Consider the following 23296-nt stretch of genomic DNA (forward strand, 5'->3'; position numbering starts at 1 on the left):
GGATTCAATATCTCTCCATCAAGTATAATGTTAATTGCAGATTTTTTTCCCCACACCTAACTGCTGCTTTTCAGGTTGAGGAAATTCCTTTCTATTCCTAGTTTGTTGAATGCTTTTTTTTTTTTTAATCATGAAAGGGTGTTAGATTTTGTTAAATTGTTTTTTCTATGTATATTGAGATAGTCATGTATTTTTTGTTTTTATGTTATCAGCATGGTTATTACACTGATTGATTTTAATGTTAAACCAGCTCTGAATTCCTACGATAAATCTTAATTGGTCATGATGTCTGATACTTTTGGTATGTTGCTGGATTGTATTTGAAACATTTTTTCCTTTGAGGTTTAAAAATTTATATTCATAATGGATAATGGTCTATAGTTTCCTTTTGTTTGATATATTTGTCTGGTTTTGGTATCAGGGTAATACTAACTTCATAGAATGAGTCAGGAAGTATTTTCTTCTCTTCATTTTTAGAACAATTTGTTAAAGACTGGTGTTAATTCTTTAAATGTTTAGGAGTATTTGCAGTGTAACCACCTGGGACTGGGGTTTCTTTACAAAAAATTTTCGATTATTATTTCAGTCTCTTAACATGATGGATCTATTTAGATTTTTATTACTCCTTGACACAGTTTCAATAGTTTGTATATTTCTAAGAATTTGTCCATTTTATGTAGGTGAACTAAATTGTTGGCATATCATTATTCATAGTACCCCTTTTTAGTCTCTCTCTCTCTCTCTCTCTCTCTTTTTATTTTAGTAGGCTTCATACCCACACGGAGTCCAAAGCAAGGCTTAAACCCTGAGGTCAGTACCTGAGTTGAGATTAAGAGTCAGATGCTTAACTGACTGAGCCACCCAGGTGTCCCCTACTCTTTTATGCTTGTTTTTCTATTCTGTATTTCATTTTTTCCACCGTAGTCTTGATTATCTACATTCTTCTTCTGACTTTGGGTTTAGTTTTCTCTTCTAGTTTATGTTCTTAATATTTATTGTTTTTAACTTTAATTCCAGTAGAGTTAACAGAACATACAGTGTTATAGCAGTTTCAGGTGTGCAATATCGTGATTCGACAATTCAGTACGTTACTCGGTGCTCATCATGATAGGTGTGCTCTTAATCCCCTTCACCTGTTTCTCCCAGTCCCCCATTCCCATTCTAGTTTCTAAAGGTGGAAAGTTAGGTTTCTGATTTGAGACTTTTTTCTCTTTTTAAAAATATAGTATTTATAGCTATGAATTTCCCTCTAAGCACTACTTTAGCTGCATCAAATAAATCGTGGTATGTGGTTTGTTTAATTCATCTCAAAATGTGTTCTATTCTTCTTTTTGATTTCTTGACTTTTTGGTAATTTAGGAATGTATTGTTTCATTTGCACATATTGGTAATAGTTTAAAATGTCCTTCTTTTACCAGTTTCTTTTTTTTTAAATGTTTGTTTATTTTTGAGAGAGAGAGCAAGCACACAAGCACGCAAGCAGAGGAGAGGAAGAGAGAGAGGGAGACACAGAATCTGAAGCAGGTTTCAGGCTCTGAGCTCTCAGCACAGAGCCTGACGTGGGGCTCAAACTCATGAACTGAGATCATGACCTGAGCCAAAGTCAGACACTTAACTGACTGAGCCACCCAGGCATCTGCTTCTTTTACTAATTTCTAATTTAATTCCATTATAATCAGAGAACATACTTTGTATGAATTCCATCCTTCTAACTTATTGAAACTTGTTTTATAGCTTAAAATATGGTCTGTCCCAGAGAATACTCCACATGCACCTGAAAAGAACGTGTACTTTGAGTTGTTGGATGGAGTGTCGTATAGATGTCTGTTAGGTCTAGGCAGTTGGTTAGTAATGCTGTTCAATTCTCCTATTGCCTTTTCTCTTCTGCAGAGTTTTCCTATACATTGTTGAATATGGGGTATTGAAGTTTCCAGCTGTTGTTTTTTAAACTTTGTGTTTTCCTGCCCAATCTGCCAGTTTTTGCTTCATGTGTTTTCGGGACTCTCTTGTTGGTGCATATATGCTTACAATTGCTATGAGTTCCTGACAGATTTAACTTAAAAAATAATTATAAATATGTCCTTCTTCATGTCTACTAACAATTTTTTGTCTTAATGTCTATTTTGTCTGACATTATTTTTATAGCTGCTCTAGCTCTCTTTTGGTTTCTGTTTATATGGCATATATTTTCCATACTTATATTGGACATATTTGTGTCTTTTCTTTTTTCCTTTGTAGAATTCTTGGCATCCTCCCATCTATTCTGACCATAGAGGTTTAGAAACTAGAGTTCCATGAAATTGAGCGTCTTGCCCAATGCCAGTATCTCTTTAGGTCAAGGTCGGATAATTAATGTCTTTCTCAACCATATTTCCCAATATGTGTCTTTGAATCTAAGGTGTGTCTCTTGTATATACCATTTAATTGGAGTTCATTTTAAAAATCCATTTTGCCAGTCTCTGCCTTGTGATTAGAGTGTTCAATACATTTACATTTAATGTAGTTACAGATAAGATAGGGTTTATGTCTGCTATTTCATGGTCAGTTTTCTATATTGTATGTCTTTGTTCTTCTGTCTGTCCTTCTATCTGACTGCTCTCTTTTATGTTAAATAAATGTTTTCTTTCATACCATTTTATTTTTTTTCTTCTATACCACTTTATTACATTTTTATTTCTGAATTATTTTTAGTTTATTATCAATATTATTTTGTATTAATAATGTTGTAATATTTATTATATCTAATTCTTGATTGACAGTATTTTTCTTTCAGTGTTCTGAAGATGTCATACCACTCACTGTCTTTTGGCTTCCATAGTTTCTGATGAGGAATTTTATTAAAGATCCCCTTTACAGGATGAATTCTTGTCTTCTGCTGATTTCAAGATTTTCTCTTGGTCTTTGTCTATTAGCATCTTGGTTGTGACGTGTCCAGGTTTGGATCTTTTGTAATTTCTCCTTTTTGGAGTTTGTTGAGCTCCTTGGATATGTAATGTTTTTCATCAAATTTTTAAGTTTTCATCCAATATATTTTCAAGACTTCTTTGCGTAGCTTTCTCTTTCACTATCTCCTCCCATTATGCCAACTTCCATTATGCACATTTTGGTATGACTGATGGCGTTTCAAAGGTGTCTGAAGCTCTGTTCAATTTTCTTCGTTTGTTATCATTTTGTTCCACAGAGTAGACGATTTTAATTGACCTTTTAAAAAATTTTTTTAAATGTTTATATATGTTTGAGATATAGAGACAGAGACAGAGTATGAGAGAGGGAGGGGCAGAGAGAGAAGGAGACACAGAATCCAAAGCAGGCTCCAGGCTCTGGGCTCAAACTCAAAAACTGTGAGATCATGACCTGAGCTGAAGTCGGATGCTCAACCAACTGAGCCATCCAGGTGCCCCTTAATTGATCTATCTTTAAGTTGGTGGATTATTTCTTCTGTCAGATCACACATTCTGTTGAGCCCCTTGAATGATGTTTTCATTTTAGTTACATATTTTTCTGCTCTAGAATTTCTACTTGATTCTTTTCAATAGTTTCTGTCTTTATCGATATTCTTTATCATGAAACATTGCTTTCTTACTTTCCTTTAGACTTTTTAGACATGGTTTTTCAGTTCTTAGAGCATACTTATAATAGCTGATTTAAAGGGTTTTTTTTTCCCCTAGTAAGTCCAAAGTCTAGGCTTCCTCTGGTACAACTTCTATTGCTTTTTCCCCAGTGTTTAGGTCATAGTTTTCTGTTTCTTTGCATATCTTATAATTTCTTTTGTTAAAAATTGCATATTTAAGATAATATAATGTAGCAATGTTGGAAAGCAGATTCTCCCAGGGACTGGTTTTTGTTGTTGTTTTTGTTATTCTAGGGGTGGCTTTCCTGAACTAATTGTGTGCAGTATTCATGTCCTGTATGGGCACTGATGCCTCTGTTAGCTTAGTGTCATTACATGATTGGGCATAGATTTCCTTAACTGCTTTGAACCAAGAAATTTCCCAGGCTTTGTTGAGAAGATGTGTGCGTGTGTGTGTGTGTGTGTGTGTGTGTGTGTGTGTGTTGGGGTAAGACTTTAAAGGCTTGGAAGACAGGTTGTAACTCTATATTAGCTATCACTTCCTGTTTGCAGACAGCTTCAGGTCAGCCAGAGGTGGGAGGTTAGCATATTGACAGGTCTTTCCTGGGCACACACACATCTCCGCATATGCACAAGGTCTTGATTTCCAAGTATTAGCACCGTTTCAAGGTCCCCAGCGGACATCTTGTGCCCTAGTTTTTTTCTATTATCTTTTTTTTGGTAAGCCTCTTGTTTTACCCAACTCTTATCCCTGCTCTAGGCAAACACAGTGTTAAAGGCCACTAATTGTTCTGACAAACATCCCAGAAAACTTTTCACCGTGATGGAGCTCAGAGGTGAATAAAGAGCCTTGCCAGTGGGGATTTCCAGGGACCTGCCAGACAAATCAGAAACAATGCTCTGGGAATGTTTTGTTTTTGTTTTTGTTTTTGTTTTTTGTTTTGCTTTGTTTTGATTTTTGGGCAACTCCAATCTCAGTTTTCCTCTGCTTGTGGTTGTTAGGCTGGTGTTTTTTTTACAGGTAGTGTGGTCGCAAGGTTATTTCATTTAAAGGTTACTGTGGAGATGGGACAAGGGGGATGGGCACCGGGCAAATGATAACCACAAAACTCGCTGTTCTTACTAAGGCTTAGCCATGGTTTCTTGCATAAGTGTTCCCTGGATTGTCACAAGTCTTTGATTAATTCCCAGAGGTAAGAAATGTTAATTCTGACAACTTTTCCCAGTGTTCTCATTTATTTTATGGAGGAATCGATTTTTAGAGAGCCTCATTCTTCTATTCCAGAAGCAGTCTCTTCAGCGTCCTCTAAAATCCTCTAAATTTTCTGAAGGGACAGGAAGATCTCAAACTTTGGCAACAAAACTTTGTAACTAAATTTGAATTTCACAGTCTAGAACATTCAGTGTCCCCATATTGCTTTTCAGTCTATGTAAAATCTTTTCAGTCTATTTATTTCCTCTAGTAATCTTCTAGGTGATGCAAGTCTAAAAGACCTCAGGGTGCATGTATCCCTTCTAATCAGATTTTTGTATCCTTTGGGTAAATACCTAGTAGTCTATTTGCTGGATCATAGGGTAGTTGTATTTTTAGCTTTTTGAAGAACCTCCATACTGTTTTCCAGAGTGGGAGCACCAGTTTGCATTCCTGCCAACAGCGTAAGAGGGCTCCCCTTTCTTCATATCCTCACCAACACCTGTAGTTTCCTGGGCTATTAATTTCGGCCATTCTGACTGCTGTGATGTGATAACTCATTGTAATTTTGATTTTGATTTCCCTGATGATGAGTGATGTTGAGCATCTTTTCATGTGTCTGTTGGCCAGTTGGATGTCTTCTTTGGAAAAAAAAATGTCTACACACGTCTTCTGCCCATTTCTTAAAAACTGGATCATTTGTTTTTTTGGGTGCTGAGTTCTTTAGATGTTTTGGATACTAACCCTTAATCAAACACGTCCTTTGCAAACATCTCCCATTCTGACGGTTGCCTCTTAGTTTTGTTGATTGTTCCCTTTGCAGTGCAGAAGCTTTTTATCTTGATGAGGTCCCAATAGTCCATTTTTGCTTTTATTCCCCTTGCCTCCCGAGGCACCTCTGGTAAGAAGTTGCTTTGGCTGATGGCAAAGAGGTTACAGCCTGTGTTCTCCCCTAGGATTTGGATGGTTTCCCTGCAGATCCTTAACAGAAGCTGTTTTCTCCTGACTGACCAGCCAGAAACAAAATTACTCACTTATCTCACTGCATTCTACAGGACGCACTACTGCTTCAATCCACTTGACAGTCACGTATGCACAGATCACTTCCACGATCGTGGTGAAGAGTGCATATTGTAAAAGCATACTACCAGCTATCTGAATTAGAAAGAAAAGAAACATTCCTCATATTAATTAGCCATTTAAAAATTATGCAAGAACAACACTTCACAAGCAGGGAATAAAGATCATTCATCCTATTAGTCTCACACAACTATGAGGATTTTTGTGTATTTTTCCTAAGAACAAAATATGTTTTCAATTAATCAAGTACTCTTATATGCACCTTGCATTATGTCAAGTCCTACTTCTAGTAATGACTGTACAAGTTGGATACTTTTATTTCTCTTCTACATGTGACCAGACTGGAAAGCAGAGAGATTACCTTAGTACCGTGGGCTGGGTGAAATTCTCCAGGGTTTGGCACTGAGTGCCCATCTTTTCTCTCTTCATAATTTCTCTTTTGGTAAGACTCATTGCATGCTTTGTGTTTCGTGCTTTTCCATTTAATGCACATATAATTTGCATGTTCTATTTTCTCTTAACCTATGTACCATAAACATTATTACATGTAGTAGGTGGAACCATTCTCTCTCCCTTTCCACATTTCTACCACGGCCCATAGTAGGACTTTCTGCTCTAGGAGTGGCTTCTAGTGTTTCTTAATGCTCATTTACAATTCCCCATTTGAGAAGCAGAGATTTATCTAACTCATGATTTCACAAGAAGGAACCCAGCCCTTTCTGGGTTGTTTCCCTTTTTTTTTTCAGAATCGTTTTGTCTTTATGACCCCAAGTTCTCCTCAACCTCCCATACCTGCCTGGTCCCAGCACAAGGAGACCTGTCGTCTATCTGTATCTAGGTAGATAAGTTTAATTCATGGAGAGAGGTTGCAGCAAGTTCATTTGGTCAAAGATTTAAAACGTGTTCTCCAACTATAATAATCATCATAAAGCTGATAGTTTTTATTTACATCTGCTTGATTGTCGTATTTTATCTCAGTTGGTTCAGAATGTGAGAGAAGAAAAGTTGATGGCTATTTACTGGCCTGCTATACTAGTGTCCCAGGGGCCCTGTAATAAAGTATCACAGCTGGGTGGCTTAACACAACTGAAATTTATTGTCTCACCGTTCTGGAGGGTCAAAGTCCAAAAAGCATGCATTGGCAACAGAATGCTCATTCCAGAGTCTTTAGGAGGGGATTCTTCCTTACCTCTTTCAGCTTCTGGTAGCCCCAAGGGTTCCTTGGCTTGTATCAGTATAACTACAACCTCTGCCTTCACGTACACATGGCCATCTTCTTTCCAGGTCTGTGTCCAAATTTCTTTCTTCTTATAAGGACACGAGTTCTATTGGATTAACGGCCCACTCTATTTGCGTATGACCTCATCTCAACTAATTACATCCGCAAGACTTTGTTCTCAAATAACGTCACATTCTGAGGTACTGTGGGTTAGGACACATCTTTTTGGGGGACACATTTCAACCCATAATAGTTTGTCTCTGCTCTGCCTCTAAGTTCATGTCCCTCCCATGTACCAAATCTATTTGCCTGATCCCAATATCTCCAAAAGTTTTGACCCATTTTAACATCAACTCCAAGTCCAAAATCTGACCTAAATATCATTAGATCAGAAAGCCTCAAATCCTATCATCTAAATTATCTAAATCATCTAAATCAGTTATGGACGAGACTCCTAGAATGGTCCATATTGGGGTAAAATTCCTCTCCATCTGTGGACCTGTGCAATCAGAAAACCAGTTATCTAAGACATAATGGTGGGACAGGCATAGCATAGATATTGCCATTCCAAAAGGGAGATATAAGAAAGAAAATAGGGCTGGGGCGCCTGGGTGGCTCAGTTGGTTAGGCATCTGACTTTGGCTCAGGTCATGATCTCACAGTTTGTGAGTTCAAGCCCCACGTTGGGCTCTGTGCTGACAGCTTGGAGTCTGGAACCTGCTTTGGATTCTGTGTCTCCTCCTCTCTCTGCCCCTCCCATGCTCATGCTCTGTCTCTCTCTGTCTCTCAATAATAAATAAATGTTAAAAAAAAATTAAAAAAAAAAGAAGGAAAATGGGGTAATGGGCCCCAAGCAAGGCCAAAACCCAATAGGGCAATTCTTTAGATGTCGAGGCTTGAGAATAATCCTGTGTGGCTCCATGCTCGGTCCACAGGGCCTGCTGAGGAGGTGGCCCTGCTTCTTCAGCTCACCATGGTGGTGGCCCTGCCCCTGCAGCCTACTGGTTGGTGGGGAGTCCCACTCCTTGGGTTATTGCTGTCTCAGCCTGTAGCATATCAAAGACGTAAATATTTGTGACGTGAAATGTGTTTCTTTTCCCCCATTCTTGGTTTTCTCATTTGCTTTTGTAACAGATGTACTAATTCCATACTTTATGCCACTTTCCAATGGCTTTTAGGCTTGTTCATTCATTTCTTTCCTTTATTTCTTTTTCATTGCTCATTCATTGAATCTGTGATTTCTTTTTACACACTGCCAAGGAGAGCCCATTACTATTTTCTTGGAAATGGAGAGCTTATTGACTGAATATTATTTTATTAAACTTCACTTTTTCCATATTGACTGGTAAAGTGATCTCCCATAAAATAATGTTTTTGCCTATATTAGGATTTATTTCTCAACTCTCTGTTCTTTGATTAATTTTTCTTTTTGTGTGTAAATACTATACCATTTTTATTATACTGCATCATCTCTTGATGTAACAAGTTGCCTGGCCCTCCCCAATCATTATGTGGCTTCTAGAATTTCTTGGCCCTTTTCACACAATCTTTTCTTCCATCCATACACATTTTGGAGCAGTTTTATTTCATTCTCCCCAAAACATTTTTGGGATTCTAAATGGAATCACCTCACATCTATGTATTAATTTATGGAATCTTGTAATTCTATGACATTGTGAATTTGCATTCAAGAATGTAGTTTCTTGGGGCACCTGGGTGACTCAGTCGGTTACGTGTCTGACTTTGGCTCGGGTCATGATCTCACAGTTTGTGAGTTCCAGCCCCATGCCTGGCTCTGTGCTGACAGCTCAGAGCCTGAAGTCTGCTTTGGATTCTATGTCTCCCTCTCTCTGCCCCTCCTTCACTCATGCTCTGTCTCTCTCTCAAAAGTTAATAAACGTTAAAATAAAAAAGAATGTAGTTTCTCAAAGTATTCAGTTCTTATATTACAACCCTCATGTTTTTAATATTTTTGTTGTTATTTTGATTGGGTTATTCATTTTTTGTACTTCAATATTTAAGTGGTAATTTCTAATGTAAAGACAATGTATTGTCTACATTTTTCTTTACTAAATCATTTTTTTTAGTTGAGTCTTTGGGGTTTTCTAGGGATCCTATCACTTTATCTTCACATAATGACAATTTTGATCTCTCTCTTAAGTTTCTGGTGTTTCCTTAGTTGGACTGAAATTGATTTGTTAATGTTCCCATGGCAAAAATTTGGAGGAGGTACAGTTTGTTTTTATATTTCTACGCCAAAGACATCAAATTTGGTTGTCATTTCCATACTTTACCATTGCAACACACATCATTTACTATAGTTTTTCCATTTATATGTACAATTTTAATCCAGTTGTTATTAAACTTGGTACTTACATGTGACCACAGGTATTCATTGGTGTCTGGATAATACGTTAAACTTGCAATACTTAATATCATTATACCAAGTACAGAAAAACAGGCACTTAGGATGTTCATAACCATGCTAGCAATAAGCTGTAACAGACATACAAAGAAAACTGGTCATGTGCAGCATAAACAGGTTTTGATGAAGCAATCAGTCAGTCTGCTGTCCTTCCTAGAACATTCAAGTTGGAAATTTTTTATCTGACTCTCTGGAATCTTACTGTGGTTGATATCAAGACTCTGCCTCAAATTTGTCTGGAACCCAGCAGGATAAAAAAAATTTTTTTTTCAGAGGAAGTATTTATTTAGTCGACAAATTATTAAACAGGGCCTGCAACATGCTGAACACTGTGTTAGGGATAAACGCAGGCTTCTACTTGAAAGTCTTACAAACTAATGGGGGAGGCAAAATTACAAACACTATATTTCATTTGACAAAATTTCATAAACATCATGCTATGAATAAGCCTCAGGTCCAGGATTTGCCAGTGTCATTCGTACCCCAGTAAGGTCACCTTACTACTACTTAATGCCTTTCCATAATTCCCAGCTTCCCTCGAGAAGCTCTCTCTTTTTTTTTAATTTTTTAAAAAGTTTATTTATTTTTGAGAGAGAGAGAGAGAGAGCATGAGCAGGGGAGGAGCAGAGAGAGAGACACACACACACACAGAATCCAAAGCAGGTTCCAGGCTCTAAGCTGTCAGCCCAGCGTGCAATGTGGGGCTCAAACTCACGAACCATGAGATCACGTCCTGGGCTGAAGTCACTGCTTAACCGACTGAGCCACCAGGCGCCCCGGTATCTGCTCTCTTTTGAATGGCACTGCGATCCTTGCATGACCTGTGAAGAGAAACTCTGCCCCTTTGAGAAGGGACTCCATGGATTTTTTTTTTTTAATGTGTAAGGGATCGTTACATTTTAAAGAGGATTTTTTTTTTTTAAATAATGGGAAGAAGGAAGTGATTTGATACTGATCAACCAAAGAAAGAACTTAAGTGGGCATATTAAATTTTGATTGTTCAGCAGGCAGCCGCCCTTTCATTCTGGGAGCTCTCACTTGTTAAGTCTTTATGAAAGAAGTTTATCAAACTTTGCTATGACTTCAATCTGTAGGAGGCAGAGTCAGGGCATTGCCAATGCAGTCCTCTTCCCAAGGATTGTGAATCTTGAGCAAGTAACTTAAAGATGAACAGAAGACTAGAATTCATACCTAGAATGGGCAGCTCAGATGTTATACGGTGGGGATGGTGGGGCACTTGGGTGCTAGAGAGAAGCTGTGATCTCTAGTGATGGTAACAACCTGGCCAGATTCTCCTTGCTAAAAGATAGCTTGCACTTCTGGGTTTTCTGTTTCTGGCTTCTGGAACTTTCTCAGATCCTATGTTTTTTCTTTCTTTCTTTCTTTCTTTCTTTCTTTCTTTCTTTCTTTCTTTTTCTTTTAGTGTTTATTTTTGAGAGAGAGAGAACAAGCAGGGGAGGGGCAGAGAGAGGGGGGACAGAGGATCCGAAACACGTTCCAGGCTCTGCACTGACAGTGGAGAGCCCGATGAGGGGCTTGAACCCATGAACCATAAGATCATGACCTGAGCCGAAGTCAGACACTCAACTGAGACACTCAGGTGCCCCTCAGATCCCGTGTATTTTCTAAGTTTGGTTCTTCACTTCCCAGATGCTAGGACCCTGGCTTCTTCCCAGTAGAGCCTGTCTTTCCTTGCTATAGCCAGGTTTCAGTTCACAGTGGTGGACAAATTGAGTGGTGGACAAAATTGAGAAAATGTCTTACAGAAGAGAGAAGGTGTATACAAAATTTCAGACGTGTGGGAAAGAAGGTCTTCAGGAAAATGAATCGTTCGGTGTGGCTGGAACGTGGGGCATGAAGGGAAGTTGGATACAATGTGGGTGAAGTGGGCAGGGCTGGATTATGAGGAATCTGGCAGGCTGTGCTAAGGATTCCAATTCATTTTTTTGAAATGTAGAGCTATACTCAGGGTGTGTCAGCTAGAAAGACCTTTCCTTAGTACAAAGCCAGGTTGTGGTATGCTCCAGAAAATGCACACGTATAATGCTTCTGCACACTTACCCTGTGTCCACGTATGAGGTCAGAAAGGCTTATGAGCCAGGATCACCTATAGAGAGATATTTATGTTCCAGGGGTGCCTGGGTGGCTCCGTCGGTTAAGCGCCCAACTCTTGATTTCAGCTCAGGTCATGATCTCATGGTTCGTGAGTTTGAGCCCCACAGCACAGATGCCTGCTTGGGATTCTCTCTCTTTCTCCCTCTCTCTCTACCCCTCCCCTACTCGGGCTATCTCTGTCTCTTTGAAAATAAATACATTTAATTGAAAAATTAAATATTTATGTTCCCCCAGATCTTGATCAAACATTTGATTTAAATATACAACATTATTATTTTTGAAGCATTCCGCTTCCAGCATGAGAGTGTGACGAACTCCATGGACCAACTCCTCAGCCAAATTTGTGAAAATTACTAAGAACCCCAACAATTAAAATCTCTGGAGTCCTAAGGGCCTACAACAAATGCCGAAACCGTCGGTCAAGAAAATCTACTAGGGGCGCCTGGGTGGCTCTGTTGGTTAAGCATCCGACTCTTGGTTTCAGCTCAGGTCCCGATCTCACGCTTTCACGAGCTCGAGCCCTGCATCAGGCTCTGCGCTGACAGTGCGGAATCTGCTTGGGATTCTCTTTCTCTCCCTCTCTTTCTGCCCCTTCTCCACTCACACGGTCTCTGTCTCTCTCAAATAAATAAATAAACTTGAAAACATTTTTAAAACACCTACTACAAGTCAAAAAACTGTAGGAGTCTGCGGTATCTGAACCAAGAGCCATGCCCACTCACCCCCTTCCGGGTTCCACAAGAACACTCTGGGTTGGTGCAGGTCCCTTCTCCCCCTACCCTTTTCCCAGAGTGCTAGCTAGCACTCTCTCCCCCCCACCCCACCCCCACCCCCAGCAGCAGATCATCTGCTTAGCATTTCTAATCATGCTCCCAGCTACTTGCTACTGAGGCTAAGTCCGAGTGCAGCCCCAAGAGAGGTGGACTCTCTCCTTTTGCCCCTACTTGTGGGATGAGGGCCTTCTCTTGGTGGCAGTGCCAGTGGGTACCAGGTCCTGATCACTCTTGCCTTCACTTATGGGGTAGGGGCTCCACATCATGAGAGGCAAGCTGTGCCCCTCCAGCAAGCCCTCAGCTCTTACAGTGGGGGTGTCACTCAGAGAGAAGCCCTCCATTGTCCCTCTGCAACGCCCCCCCCAATCCTAGGAGCAGAGCTTTGGCTCAGAGATTTTGCCTGGGGGAGAAATGGGTTACAGAATAGAGAACAGCATCCTAGGGCGACTGTGGATATACCTAAAGCTGCACTCACCCCTGAGGAGCAATTTAACACAGAGAGGGAGAAACAGACTGCAGGAAATTATTTCAGCCAGCCCTTAAAACAAAACAAAACAAAACAAAACAAAACACATCAAATAACAATCATAAGCCCTTGGGCTGGGAACTCTGAGTTCTGAGTGCCCAGAGTTGCTACAATGTATTTGCTAGGTTTCCGGAGCATCTGTGGCTCAGTCAGTTGTGTCTGGCTCCTGATTTCGGTTCAGGTCATGATTTTAACGGTTTGTGAGATTGAGCCGTGTATGGGGTTCTGTGCTGACAGCATGGAGCCTGCTTGGGATTCTCCTTCTCTCTCTCTCTGTCCCTCCCTGGTGCTGAAAGGGTGGGCCTACGCCGGCCGACTCCATCTTGTTCTGTGTCCTTCACCTAGACCATGCCTCCTCCCCTTGAGTAACCTCCCGCTCACCCGTTCAAACTTCCTGATCAAAACAAGCCCAGCGACCTGCGTAACAGGACTCCAACCCTTCCCCAGCCAATCGGCTGAGGCCACAGCCATTACCTCACCAACTGCCCCTAGACCCCAATAAAACCTTTGTGCTTTTGAAACTCTCTCTCCCCGGTATCTCACTGCTGCGTCGGTGCAGGTAGGGGACTGAGCTCGAGCTAGCTCGAATAAAGGCTCTTTTGCTTTTGCATCGGACTCGGCTCCCTAGTGGTCTTTGGGGATCACGAATTCTGGGCATAACAGTGCATGCTCTCTCTCAAAATAAATAAATAAACATAAAAAAATAAAATGCGCAGTTTCCAACAACAAGAAATTTATGAGACAGGCAAAGAAACAGAAGTGTCTATACACCTGTGCACTTTGACCTACACATCAGAAAAAAAGAAAAAAAAGCAGGTAACAGAAACTGTCTGTGAGAGTGGCCAGATGTAGTCTTCATTAGCCAAAGACTTCAAAATAGCCATAAAGACGGTCAGAGAACTAAAGTAAATGATTAAGCAAGTAAAGCAAGATTTGCTGATGACATTGACTATGGACGATTATATGGCAACAAATTATACAACCTACATGAAATGGACAAATTCCTTGCAATGTACAAACTATTGAAACGGACTCAAGAAGAAACAGAAAATCCGAACAAAGCTATAACAAATCTGAAATAATAATAAAAACCTTCCATGAAGAAAAAGCCAGTTCCAGATGACTTCAATGGTGACTTCTACCAAATATTTAAAGAATTCATACCATTGCTTCACAAACTCTTCCATAAATAGAATAGGAGGGGACACTTCCTAACTCGCTCTAGGAGGCCAGTATTACCCTGATACCATAACCAGACCAAGCCATCACAATAACAAAACTATAAACCAATATCTCTTATGAACGTGAATGCAAAAAAAACCCCCTAATCCAGCAACATATAAAAAGCATTATATACACCATGAGCAAATGGGATTCATTCCATGAATGCAAGGTCAGTTTAATTTCCAAAAATCAATGTAATACATCAGACCAATAAGATGAAAAACAGCCATATGACTATCTCAATAGATGCAGAAAAAGCATTTGACAAAAAGCCAAGACCCTTTCGTGATTAAAACACTTACGAAACTAGAGTAGTTGGCATGTTCCTTAATGTGGTAAGGGTATTTAGGAAAAGCCCATAGCGAACTTACTTACTGGTTTGCTTACTTCCTGCACACTCACTGGATGCTTTCCTCCTAAGATCAGGAAAAGACAAGAATGTCTGCTTTCACAGCTTCTACTCAGCATTGTATTAGAGGTTCTAGCCAGGGCAGTTAGGCAATAAAAAGAAATAAAAGGCATCCAGATTTGTCAAGGATCTATTCACAGATACCTGTTCCTCTATCCAGAATATCCTAAGGAATACACTAAAAATGATTAGAACTAATAAACAACTTTAGCAAAAAGGACAGGATACAAGATTAATGCATAAAAAATCAATGGTATTTCTATACACTGGAAATGAACCATCTGAAAATAAAATTAAAAAAAAAATTCCATTTACAATACCATCAAAAAGAACAAAGTATCTAGGAATAACCTTAACAAAAGAAGTGCAAAATTCTGAAAACGAAAACACATTTTTGAAAGAGTCATGCAAAAATATCCACGTTCACACGGATGTGAAGATTTAATACTGTTAAGATCAATACTCCCCAAATTGACTTGCAGATTCAGTGAGATCCCTATCAGAATTCCAGCTGTTTTTCCTTACAGAAATTGGTAGGCTGATCCTAAAACTTGTATGGCATTGAGAGAGCCTCGGAATGATAAATAAAAACCTTGAAAAAAGAAGAGAAAAATGGAAGAACTCACACTTTCTGATTTTAAAATGAACTACAAAGCTACAGTAATCAAGACTTTGTGGTACTTGCATAAGAAAAGACATGCAGATCAATAAAATAGGATGTGAAGTCCAGAAACAAACCCACAAAGGTGCCAAGACAATTTAATGAAGGAAAAATAGTCTTCTCGACAAATGATCCTGGGACAACTGGACATTCACATGCAAAAAATGAAATAGGGCCCTAAGGTTACATCATCAACAAAAATTAACTCAAAACGGATCAAAGACCTAAATATAAGACCTAAAGCTATAAAATACCTGGAAGAAAACAGGCATAACTCTTTGGGTCTTTGGTTGTGGCAATGGATTCTTAAACATGACACCAAAAACAAGAACATCAAAAGAAAAATTGATAAGTTAGGGCTTCCACAAAATTAAAACTTCCATGCTTCAAAGGATACTATTCAGAAAGTGAAAATATAATCCATGGGATGGAAAATATTTGTAAATCATATATCTGATAAGGGGTTGTATCTAGAGTACATAAAAACTCTTATAACTGAATAATAATAAAAGGCTAATAACTAATTTTATTTTATTTTTATTTTTGTTATTATTTTTTTAAATGTTTATTTATTTTTGAGACAGAGACAGAGAACGAGAGGGGAGGGGCAGAGAAAGAGGGAGACACAGAATCCGAAGCAGGCTCCAGGCTCCGGGCTGTCAGCACAGAGCCCAACGTGGGGCTCGAACTCACGGACCGTGAGATCATGACCTGAGCTGAAGTCAGATGCTTAACGGACTGAGCCACCCAGGCCCCTCGCTAATAACTAATTTTAAACGGGCACAGGATTTGAACAGACCTTTCTCCAAAGAAGACAAAGAAGCGGCCAGTGGCATATGAAAAGATGCATGACATCAGTAGTCAACAGGGATATGCATAGCGATACCACAGTGAAATGCTACTTCAGACCCACTCGGATGGCTAAAGTCTGAGGTCAGGTAATAATAAGTGTTGGTGAGGATATAGAGAAATGCGAATCCTGCTGGTGGAGTAGAGAATGGTGTCATCACTTAGAAACCATAGACTGTCATTTCCTTCAATGGTTAAACAGAGTTACCATACAACCCAGCAGTTCTATTCGTAGGTATATACTAAAAAGAATTAAAAACACGTTCAAATACAATATTGTACACACGTGTTTACAACAGCACTACTCCTGGTGGAATAAACCCAGATGTTCAGCAACTGATGAATGGATAAATGAAATGTAGCATAGCAGCACCATGGAATATTATTTAGCCATAGAAAGGATGAAGTACCAATTCACATATGCTACAACATGGATGAACCTTGAAAGCATTATGCTAAGTGAAAGAAGCCATTCATGAAAAATTACATATTATATGATTGCTTTTTTTTATGATTACTTTTTAAAATTTTTGAAATATTTTATTGTTAATTTTACTTTTTATTTTTTAAAATTGACATCCAAATTAGTTAGCATGTAGTGAAACAAAGATTTCAGATGTAGATTCCTTAATGCCCCTTACCCATTTAGCCCATCCCCCCTCCCACAACCCCTCCAGTAACCCTCAGTTTGTTCTCCATATTTATGAGTCTCTTCTGTTTTGTCCCCCTCCCTGTTTTTATATTCTTTTTGTTTCCCTTCCCTTATGTTCATCTGTTTTGTCTCTTAAAGTCCTCATATGAGTGAAGTAATATGATTTTTCTCTTTCTCTGACTAATTTCACTTAGCATAATACCCTCCAGTTCCATCTACGTAGTTGCAAATGGCAAGATTTCATTCTTTTTGATTGCCGAGGAATACTCCATTGTATCTATACACCACATCTTCTTTATCCATTCATCCATCGATGGGCATTTGGGCTCTTTCCACACTTTGGCTCTTGTTGATAGTGTTGCTATAAATATGGGGGTGCACGTGTCCCTTCGAAACAGCACATCTATATCCCTTGGATAAATGCCTAGTAGTGCAGTTGCTGGGTTGTAGGGTAGTTCTATTTTTAGTATTTTGAGGCACCTCCATACTGTTTTCCAGGTTGGCTGCACCAGCTTGTATTCCCATATGATTGCTTTTTTTATGATTGCTTTTTTAATGAAATGTTTAGACTAGTCACAGCTACAAAGACAGAACACAGATTAGTGGTTTCCTAGGGCTAGGGAAAATGGGGGTTGTGGTATGGGGAACAATAAATAGATAAATGATACAAGGTTAGTTTTTGGGGCATTGAAAATGTTCTAAAATTGACTGTGGTGGCAGTCACACACATCTGCGAATACACTAAAAAAAAAAAAAATCATTGAATTGTACACTTAAAAAAAACCCAGAATTGATTAACATGGTATATGTTTACCTAGGCAGCTAAAGATTTTTCCAGGTTAACATGAAAATAAGTTGGTATGCTTTCAGTAAATAACAGTTGTTGAACTCAAATATCTATACCCAATTAAGGGGCAGCTTAATGGGTTTTATTTTTAAAAATTAATTTTAAAAATTTTAGGGCAGAAGACATATGCCCTACATTCATTTTCAGCTTAAATTTGAAGGGATACACATGAATAAAATATAAGTAACATTGTACTCTTTAGGAAATGACAGTAAATTAAGAAACTTTTCAACTGAAAATATTATTTTTCTCCTCTTCTTCCTAGTCGTCATCTTGGAGTGCCCTAGGGCTCAGCCTTCTCTTTTCTTCTTTGCTTTTCCCTTCCACTGGAGGTCTTGGCAAGTCTCATCGCTTTCAATATTATTTCATATCTTGAGATTCCCAATTCAATCTTTTCAAATTAATTGCTCAAGACAAAAACTTTGCTTTAGTTCCTGGTTTCGCTCTGTTTCTCACACCCTATACCCATCAGGAAATCCTGTTGGCATCACCTTCAAATATATCCAGTAGCCAAACACTTATCATTTCCTCCGCTTCATCTATTCTGTTCAAACCACTGCCATCTTTTCCCTGGCTGACAGTAGCCCTGTAACTGGCCTCCCTGCCTCTAACCTGGCACCTCTTGCATGTAATCATCAAGCGAATTTCTGTCAGAATGATCCTTTTAAGGCACACCCTCATCAAGTCTCTCCTCAGAATACTCCAGTGTCTCCCTATTTTCCTCAGGGCAAGAGCTCATCAAAGAGGCCCTGCAGGATCTGGCTCCCATAACCTAAGCTACTTGGCTGCAGCCACACTGGCCTGCTTGCCAGAAGGTGCCAGATATGCTTTCACTCTGTGGCTCTTCCAATGGCTGATCCCTTTGCTGGGGATGCTATCCTGTCTGCTATCAGTGTGGCTAACTTTCTCCCTCAAGCTCTGCCCCATTGCCACCTACTTAATAAGACTAATTTGGAGATGTGGTACACACACACACACACACACACACACACACACACAGGAATATTACTTGACAATCAAAAAGAATGAAATCTTGCCATTTGCAACAGCATGGATGGAACTACAGTGTGTTATGTTAAGTGAAATAAGTTAGTTAGAGAAAGACAAATATCATATGATTTCCTTCATATGTGGAATTTAAGAAACAAAACAGATGAACATAGGGGAAGGGAAGGAAAAATGAGATAAAAACAGAGAGGGAGACAAACTGTAAGAGATTTTTAAAGACAGGGAACAAACTGAGGGTTGCTGGAGGGGAGGTGGGTGGAGGGGATGGGCTAAAAGGGTGATGGGCATTAAGGGGGGCACTTGTTGAGATGAGGACTGGATGTTTAATGGAAGTGATGAATCACTAAATTCTACTCCTGAAACCAATACTCCACTGTATGGTAACTAACTTGGATTTAAATAAATAAAAAAAAAAAGACTTAACTTGGATAATCTTACTTAAACAGCCCCCAGTGACAGCCCCTATCATGTCTCTTTTTTTTCCATGGCAGCTATCACCTTCTAGCACACTGTATTGTTTCCTTACTTGTCATGTTTATTGTCTTTATTCTGCTATTAGGGTCTCAGCTCCATGGAGGCAATCAATCTTTGTTTGCTCATTGATACATGCTACATACACAGAACAGGCCTGAAACTCAGTAACTATTTTTGATTGAATATTGGAATTTGAGCACACTACAGGTGCATGATGGTACCTAAGTATAACAGAATATTGTGCTGCCATTAGGATAACTTTTTCCACAGCATTTGTTCATGACCTGATAAATCATTATTTGATTTCTTCTTATGAAGTTGAGCCACATTAGTCTGGGAAACTCCTGGGCAAGTGTCCCTGAGGTAGAAGAGTGTCTGCACTTCTGTGAGGAGTGATGTTAAGTGTTTCCAGAGAAGGAAGTAGAGTTACTCTGCGTGAGTCTCGAAGAAGAGTCTATTTTTGCTTCTTGAGGTGGAGTGAGGAGAGGGAAAGGGAGAGAGGAAAACAGCGAGGCTGGAGGTTGGGGGGAGAGTTACAGGGGGAGCTGGATCATGGCTAGACCTTGGGAAACTAGAGTCATGATCTTCCCCCACCATCCCTCAAGGAAAAAACAAAAACAAAACAAAACAAAACAAAACAAAAAAAAACTTTTTGTGAGTTTTTGTGAAAACCGAGCAAGAGGCCAAGTTTAGCCAAGTTCATTCATGCCTGGGTTTGTTTTTTCTGTAGGTTATTTTGTTTTTTGATGTTGTGAAGCAAAATTGGAGCAGTATACAGGGTGCCTGGGTGGCTCAGTCAGTTAAGCATCTGACTTCAGCTCAGGTCATGATCTCGCGGCTCGTGAGTTCGAGCCCCACGTCGGGCTCTGTGCCGACAGCTCAAAGCCTGGAGCCTGCTTCAGATTCTATGTCTCTCCTTCTCTCTTTGCCCCTCCCCCGTTTGAACTCTGTCTCAAAAATAAACATTAAAAAATTAAAAAAAAAATTGGGACTGTATGCTCAGAGAAACCGAAGCATGAGAGTGTCAGTTTCAGGGATCTGCAAAATCTCATCGGGCCTTCCTGGGCTTTGAGGTCCACTGTACTTATATCCCCGGGGGAAAAGCAATGCCAGGTAACACCTGGGTCACATGTACACTCTGGAAATCCACGGCAAAGCTTAGAAAAAGGGCTACGATAGAAAACTATGTTAATAGTGGTAGAAGTTAAAAAAAGATATAAAAGCTTAATGCCCATGTTATAGCCACTAAGTGGCTGCTGAGCCAAAGAGCCTCCTGTGTCTCTTTGGCCCTATCTTTTTGGGGCAAAACCCGCTAAAAGGGCAGGCAGACCTTTCCCTGAATGATGAAACAAGAGTTTTCAGTTTCTTCTTTCACCAGTCCCTGAAAGCACCTTGTTTCCTCAGTAGGTTCTGATTTGCAGAGCTAATAAGCATTGGCTGCATGCCAAGGACTGTTGCTCATTTACTCACTTTTAACCCTCAAAACAATCCTCTGAAGCAGGTGGTATTAGTGGCCATATGTTTTTTCAGACGAGGAGTGTGAGCACAGAGTAACTTGCCCACACAGTCAGTGGTAAGGTAGTCAGAACCTGAATTCAGGCAGGCGACCTCCAGAACTGTTGATCCTAACCGCCATGGGGGGAAGAAGTTCTCAAGGCGAATGTGACTCCTTTAAGTATATTTTAATGATGCCTGATCTGTACTCCAATGATAGTGTCTGGACCTGGGATCGCCGAAGGCAATTCTCTTTTCACACGTTGTTCTGTCTTATGTCCTTCCCTAATGAAACACTGATCTCCTGAGCTTGCCCGACCCACCTTGCCTCCCTTCCCAGGTCAGTTTTGTTTGGTTCTATCTACCCCTTTAGAGAGCTCGAAATGATTTATTCCATCCAAATCCTCACACCAGACGCCTTATAAAACCGGTTCCTCACGCTACACCCTCCTTAACACCCATACTCAAAATACACACTGGAGGGCGTCCTTATGAAAATCAAATGACTTTTTTTCCTATCCAAACGTTTGGAAAAGCCCCCCATCCCCCGCAAAAGCAAAACAAAACAAAACAACAAAACAAAAACCACAAACAACAACAAAAACAAAAAGCAAACAAACAATCAAAACCAAAAAAACACGTGGCTCAGAAGTAATCGCTTCTCTCCAGTTTGTGCCAGGGGACCTTTTTATCTTTGGCATTGTTCCAAGCATTTCAACATACCTTGGATTTTGTAGGATGCTTCTGTGCTTGTATGCTGATGGAGCCCGAGCTGATGAACTGGGGATAGAAACAGGCATTTGTAAACCCCCACTCCTGTTGACGGTCCCCCAAACTTTCCCAATCCCAGTGACATTCTCGAGATCTAACGTATCACTGAATTCTCAGAAGAAAGCGGTTTTCACTCCTGCAGTCCTGGGATGACCACCAGCGGACGCTCTGAAAAATGAACGTCCCATTCCTCTGTCACAGGTGTCACAGAGACGAAAAGATATTTTAACGTCCCTGGCCATTAAGGGAATTTTGGGTTGGCGACAGGACTTAGCCACCTCACAATGATATTATGAGGTTGATACTTCATTGGTTTGGAGTGTCATTTATTAAGCTCATGACCTGCATCATTAGAAAGTCATCCCTAGCAGCCAGTGGGGCGCCTCTCACTTGCAAGAACTCTCCCCCCATCACGCTGTGGAAGAAAGATGTCATCAACAGAAATAGCTTCAGAAAACATTTGATCTGAAGAGTGACAGGTTGTCTTCCACAAACCTCACGTCCTGAGTGCTAACGTCACCTGCTGGCACCCGTCAAAAGATTTGTTGTGTCTGGTATATCAAGAATTTAATTATCTTCCCCAACGGTATTATAGCTTATACCCGCCTTCAACCTGCCCACAGCATTAACAAAAGTTTGACTCAGGGCTGGGGATCTCACAGTCCCGGAAGATGAGATCCTGTCATGGAGGCCCGGGCATCTTGACCTGATGTTTAAAAAGTCTCTGACACTGTACTGCTGGGTCACTCTGTAGAAGTTTATGTACATTTTTTTCTAAGTCTCGGTTTCCTAATTTGTAAAATGGGGATCAAGAGTAGGGATCACGGAGCTGTTGGGGCAATTATATAAAACAGACCTGAAGCGCTTTTGGATGGTGCCTGATACACGCTAGTATGAAATTGAATAATTACTATTTGTGGCTAATTTCTGCTGGTACAGCTTCTCTTCTGTGGCTTGGGCTTCGGATCCTTTCTACGTGATTCATGGTACTCTCTCAGTTTAAAGCATTTCTCTTTATGACATACAATTCTTTCCAGAAATCTCTGAGTATTGGTAAATGCCCTCAACTTGGGGACTAGCACTGTAAGAAAGCCTCTAAGGAAATGTCTCCCTTCCAGACCACTTACTACTTGACCCTCCCTGTAGGTGAAATTGTTACAGTTGCATGTGTCAGAGGCCTTTTTGCGAAAAGTCATTACATTCAAATCTTCTCTCCCTTGAAGCCCAGTTTTTGGTTGAGGAGTGCAAAAGGGTGGATAAGGAACTAATAAGACCCTTTCTCCTCTAAGGGGAAATGTGGCCTTTGGTTAACTTTCTGGCTCTGCTCAGTGGGGCTCTTGATACAATTGGAATACCGGTTGTGTTATTAGATCACATTGCTTATGAATCCGATCACCCCGATTGGTCATTTGCTTCTGGATTAGATGTAACTGTGAACAAAAAATAACTTGTGCGAAGCCATGGCTTTGGGCTTCCCTGAGATTTGGGCATGTCTCTGGTGGGCACTTTAGCAACCATGGCCTATGGAAATATTACAATAGCCTTACTCGAAATACTCACTGTATTTATTTTATTTTATTTATTTTTTAAAGTTTACTTTAAAAAAGTTTTTAATCTTTATTTATTTTTGAAAGAGAGAGAGAGAGCGAGCAGGGGAGGAAGAGAGAGAGAGGGAGACCCAGAATCCAAACCAGGCGCCAGACTCTGAGCTATCAGCATGGAGCCCGAGGCGGGGCTCCAACTCACAAACCGTGAGTTCCTCACTTGAGCCAAAGTCGGATGCTCAACCGACTGAGCCACCGAGGCACCCCTGAAAGACCCACTTTAGAAATCTCTGTTTTCCATAAGAGACTCTTAAATATAGAGAACAAACGGGGCGACTGGAGGGGTTGTGGTGGGGGGACGGGCTACATGGGCAAAGGGCATTGAGGCAGACACCTGATGGGATGAGTACTGGGTGTTATACGGAGGAGATGAATCACCGGAATCTACTCCTGACATCATTA

At 40.1% G+C, this 23296-nt stretch overlaps 1 protein-coding gene across 1 annotated transcript in view; it reads right to left on the reverse strand.

Moving 5' to 3' along the window:
- LOC106977911 (B-lymphocyte antigen CD20-like) overlaps positions 1 to 23296 on the reverse strand; it is a 37261-nt gene that overhangs the window by 5383 nt on the left and 8582 nt on the right. Inside the window, exons 4-6 of the mRNA XM_015075484.3 lie at positions 21243 to 21299; positions 9439 to 9558; positions 5798 to 5918 (exon numbers count right to left, since the gene is read on the reverse strand). Of these exons, the coding sequence (XP_014930970.1) occupies positions 5798 to 5918; positions 9439 to 9558; positions 21243 to 21299 (298 nt within the window). The remainder of the gene's footprint in view (positions 1 to 5797; positions 5919 to 9438; positions 9559 to 21242; positions 21300 to 23296) is intronic.

Source organism: Acinonyx jubatus, chromosome D1 (genome assembly GCF_027475565.1).
Source record: "Acinonyx jubatus isolate Ajub_Pintada_27869175 chromosome D1, VMU_Ajub_asm_v1.0, whole genome shotgun sequence".
NCBI lineage: Eukaryota > Metazoa > Chordata > Mammalia > Carnivora > Felidae > Acinonyx > Acinonyx jubatus.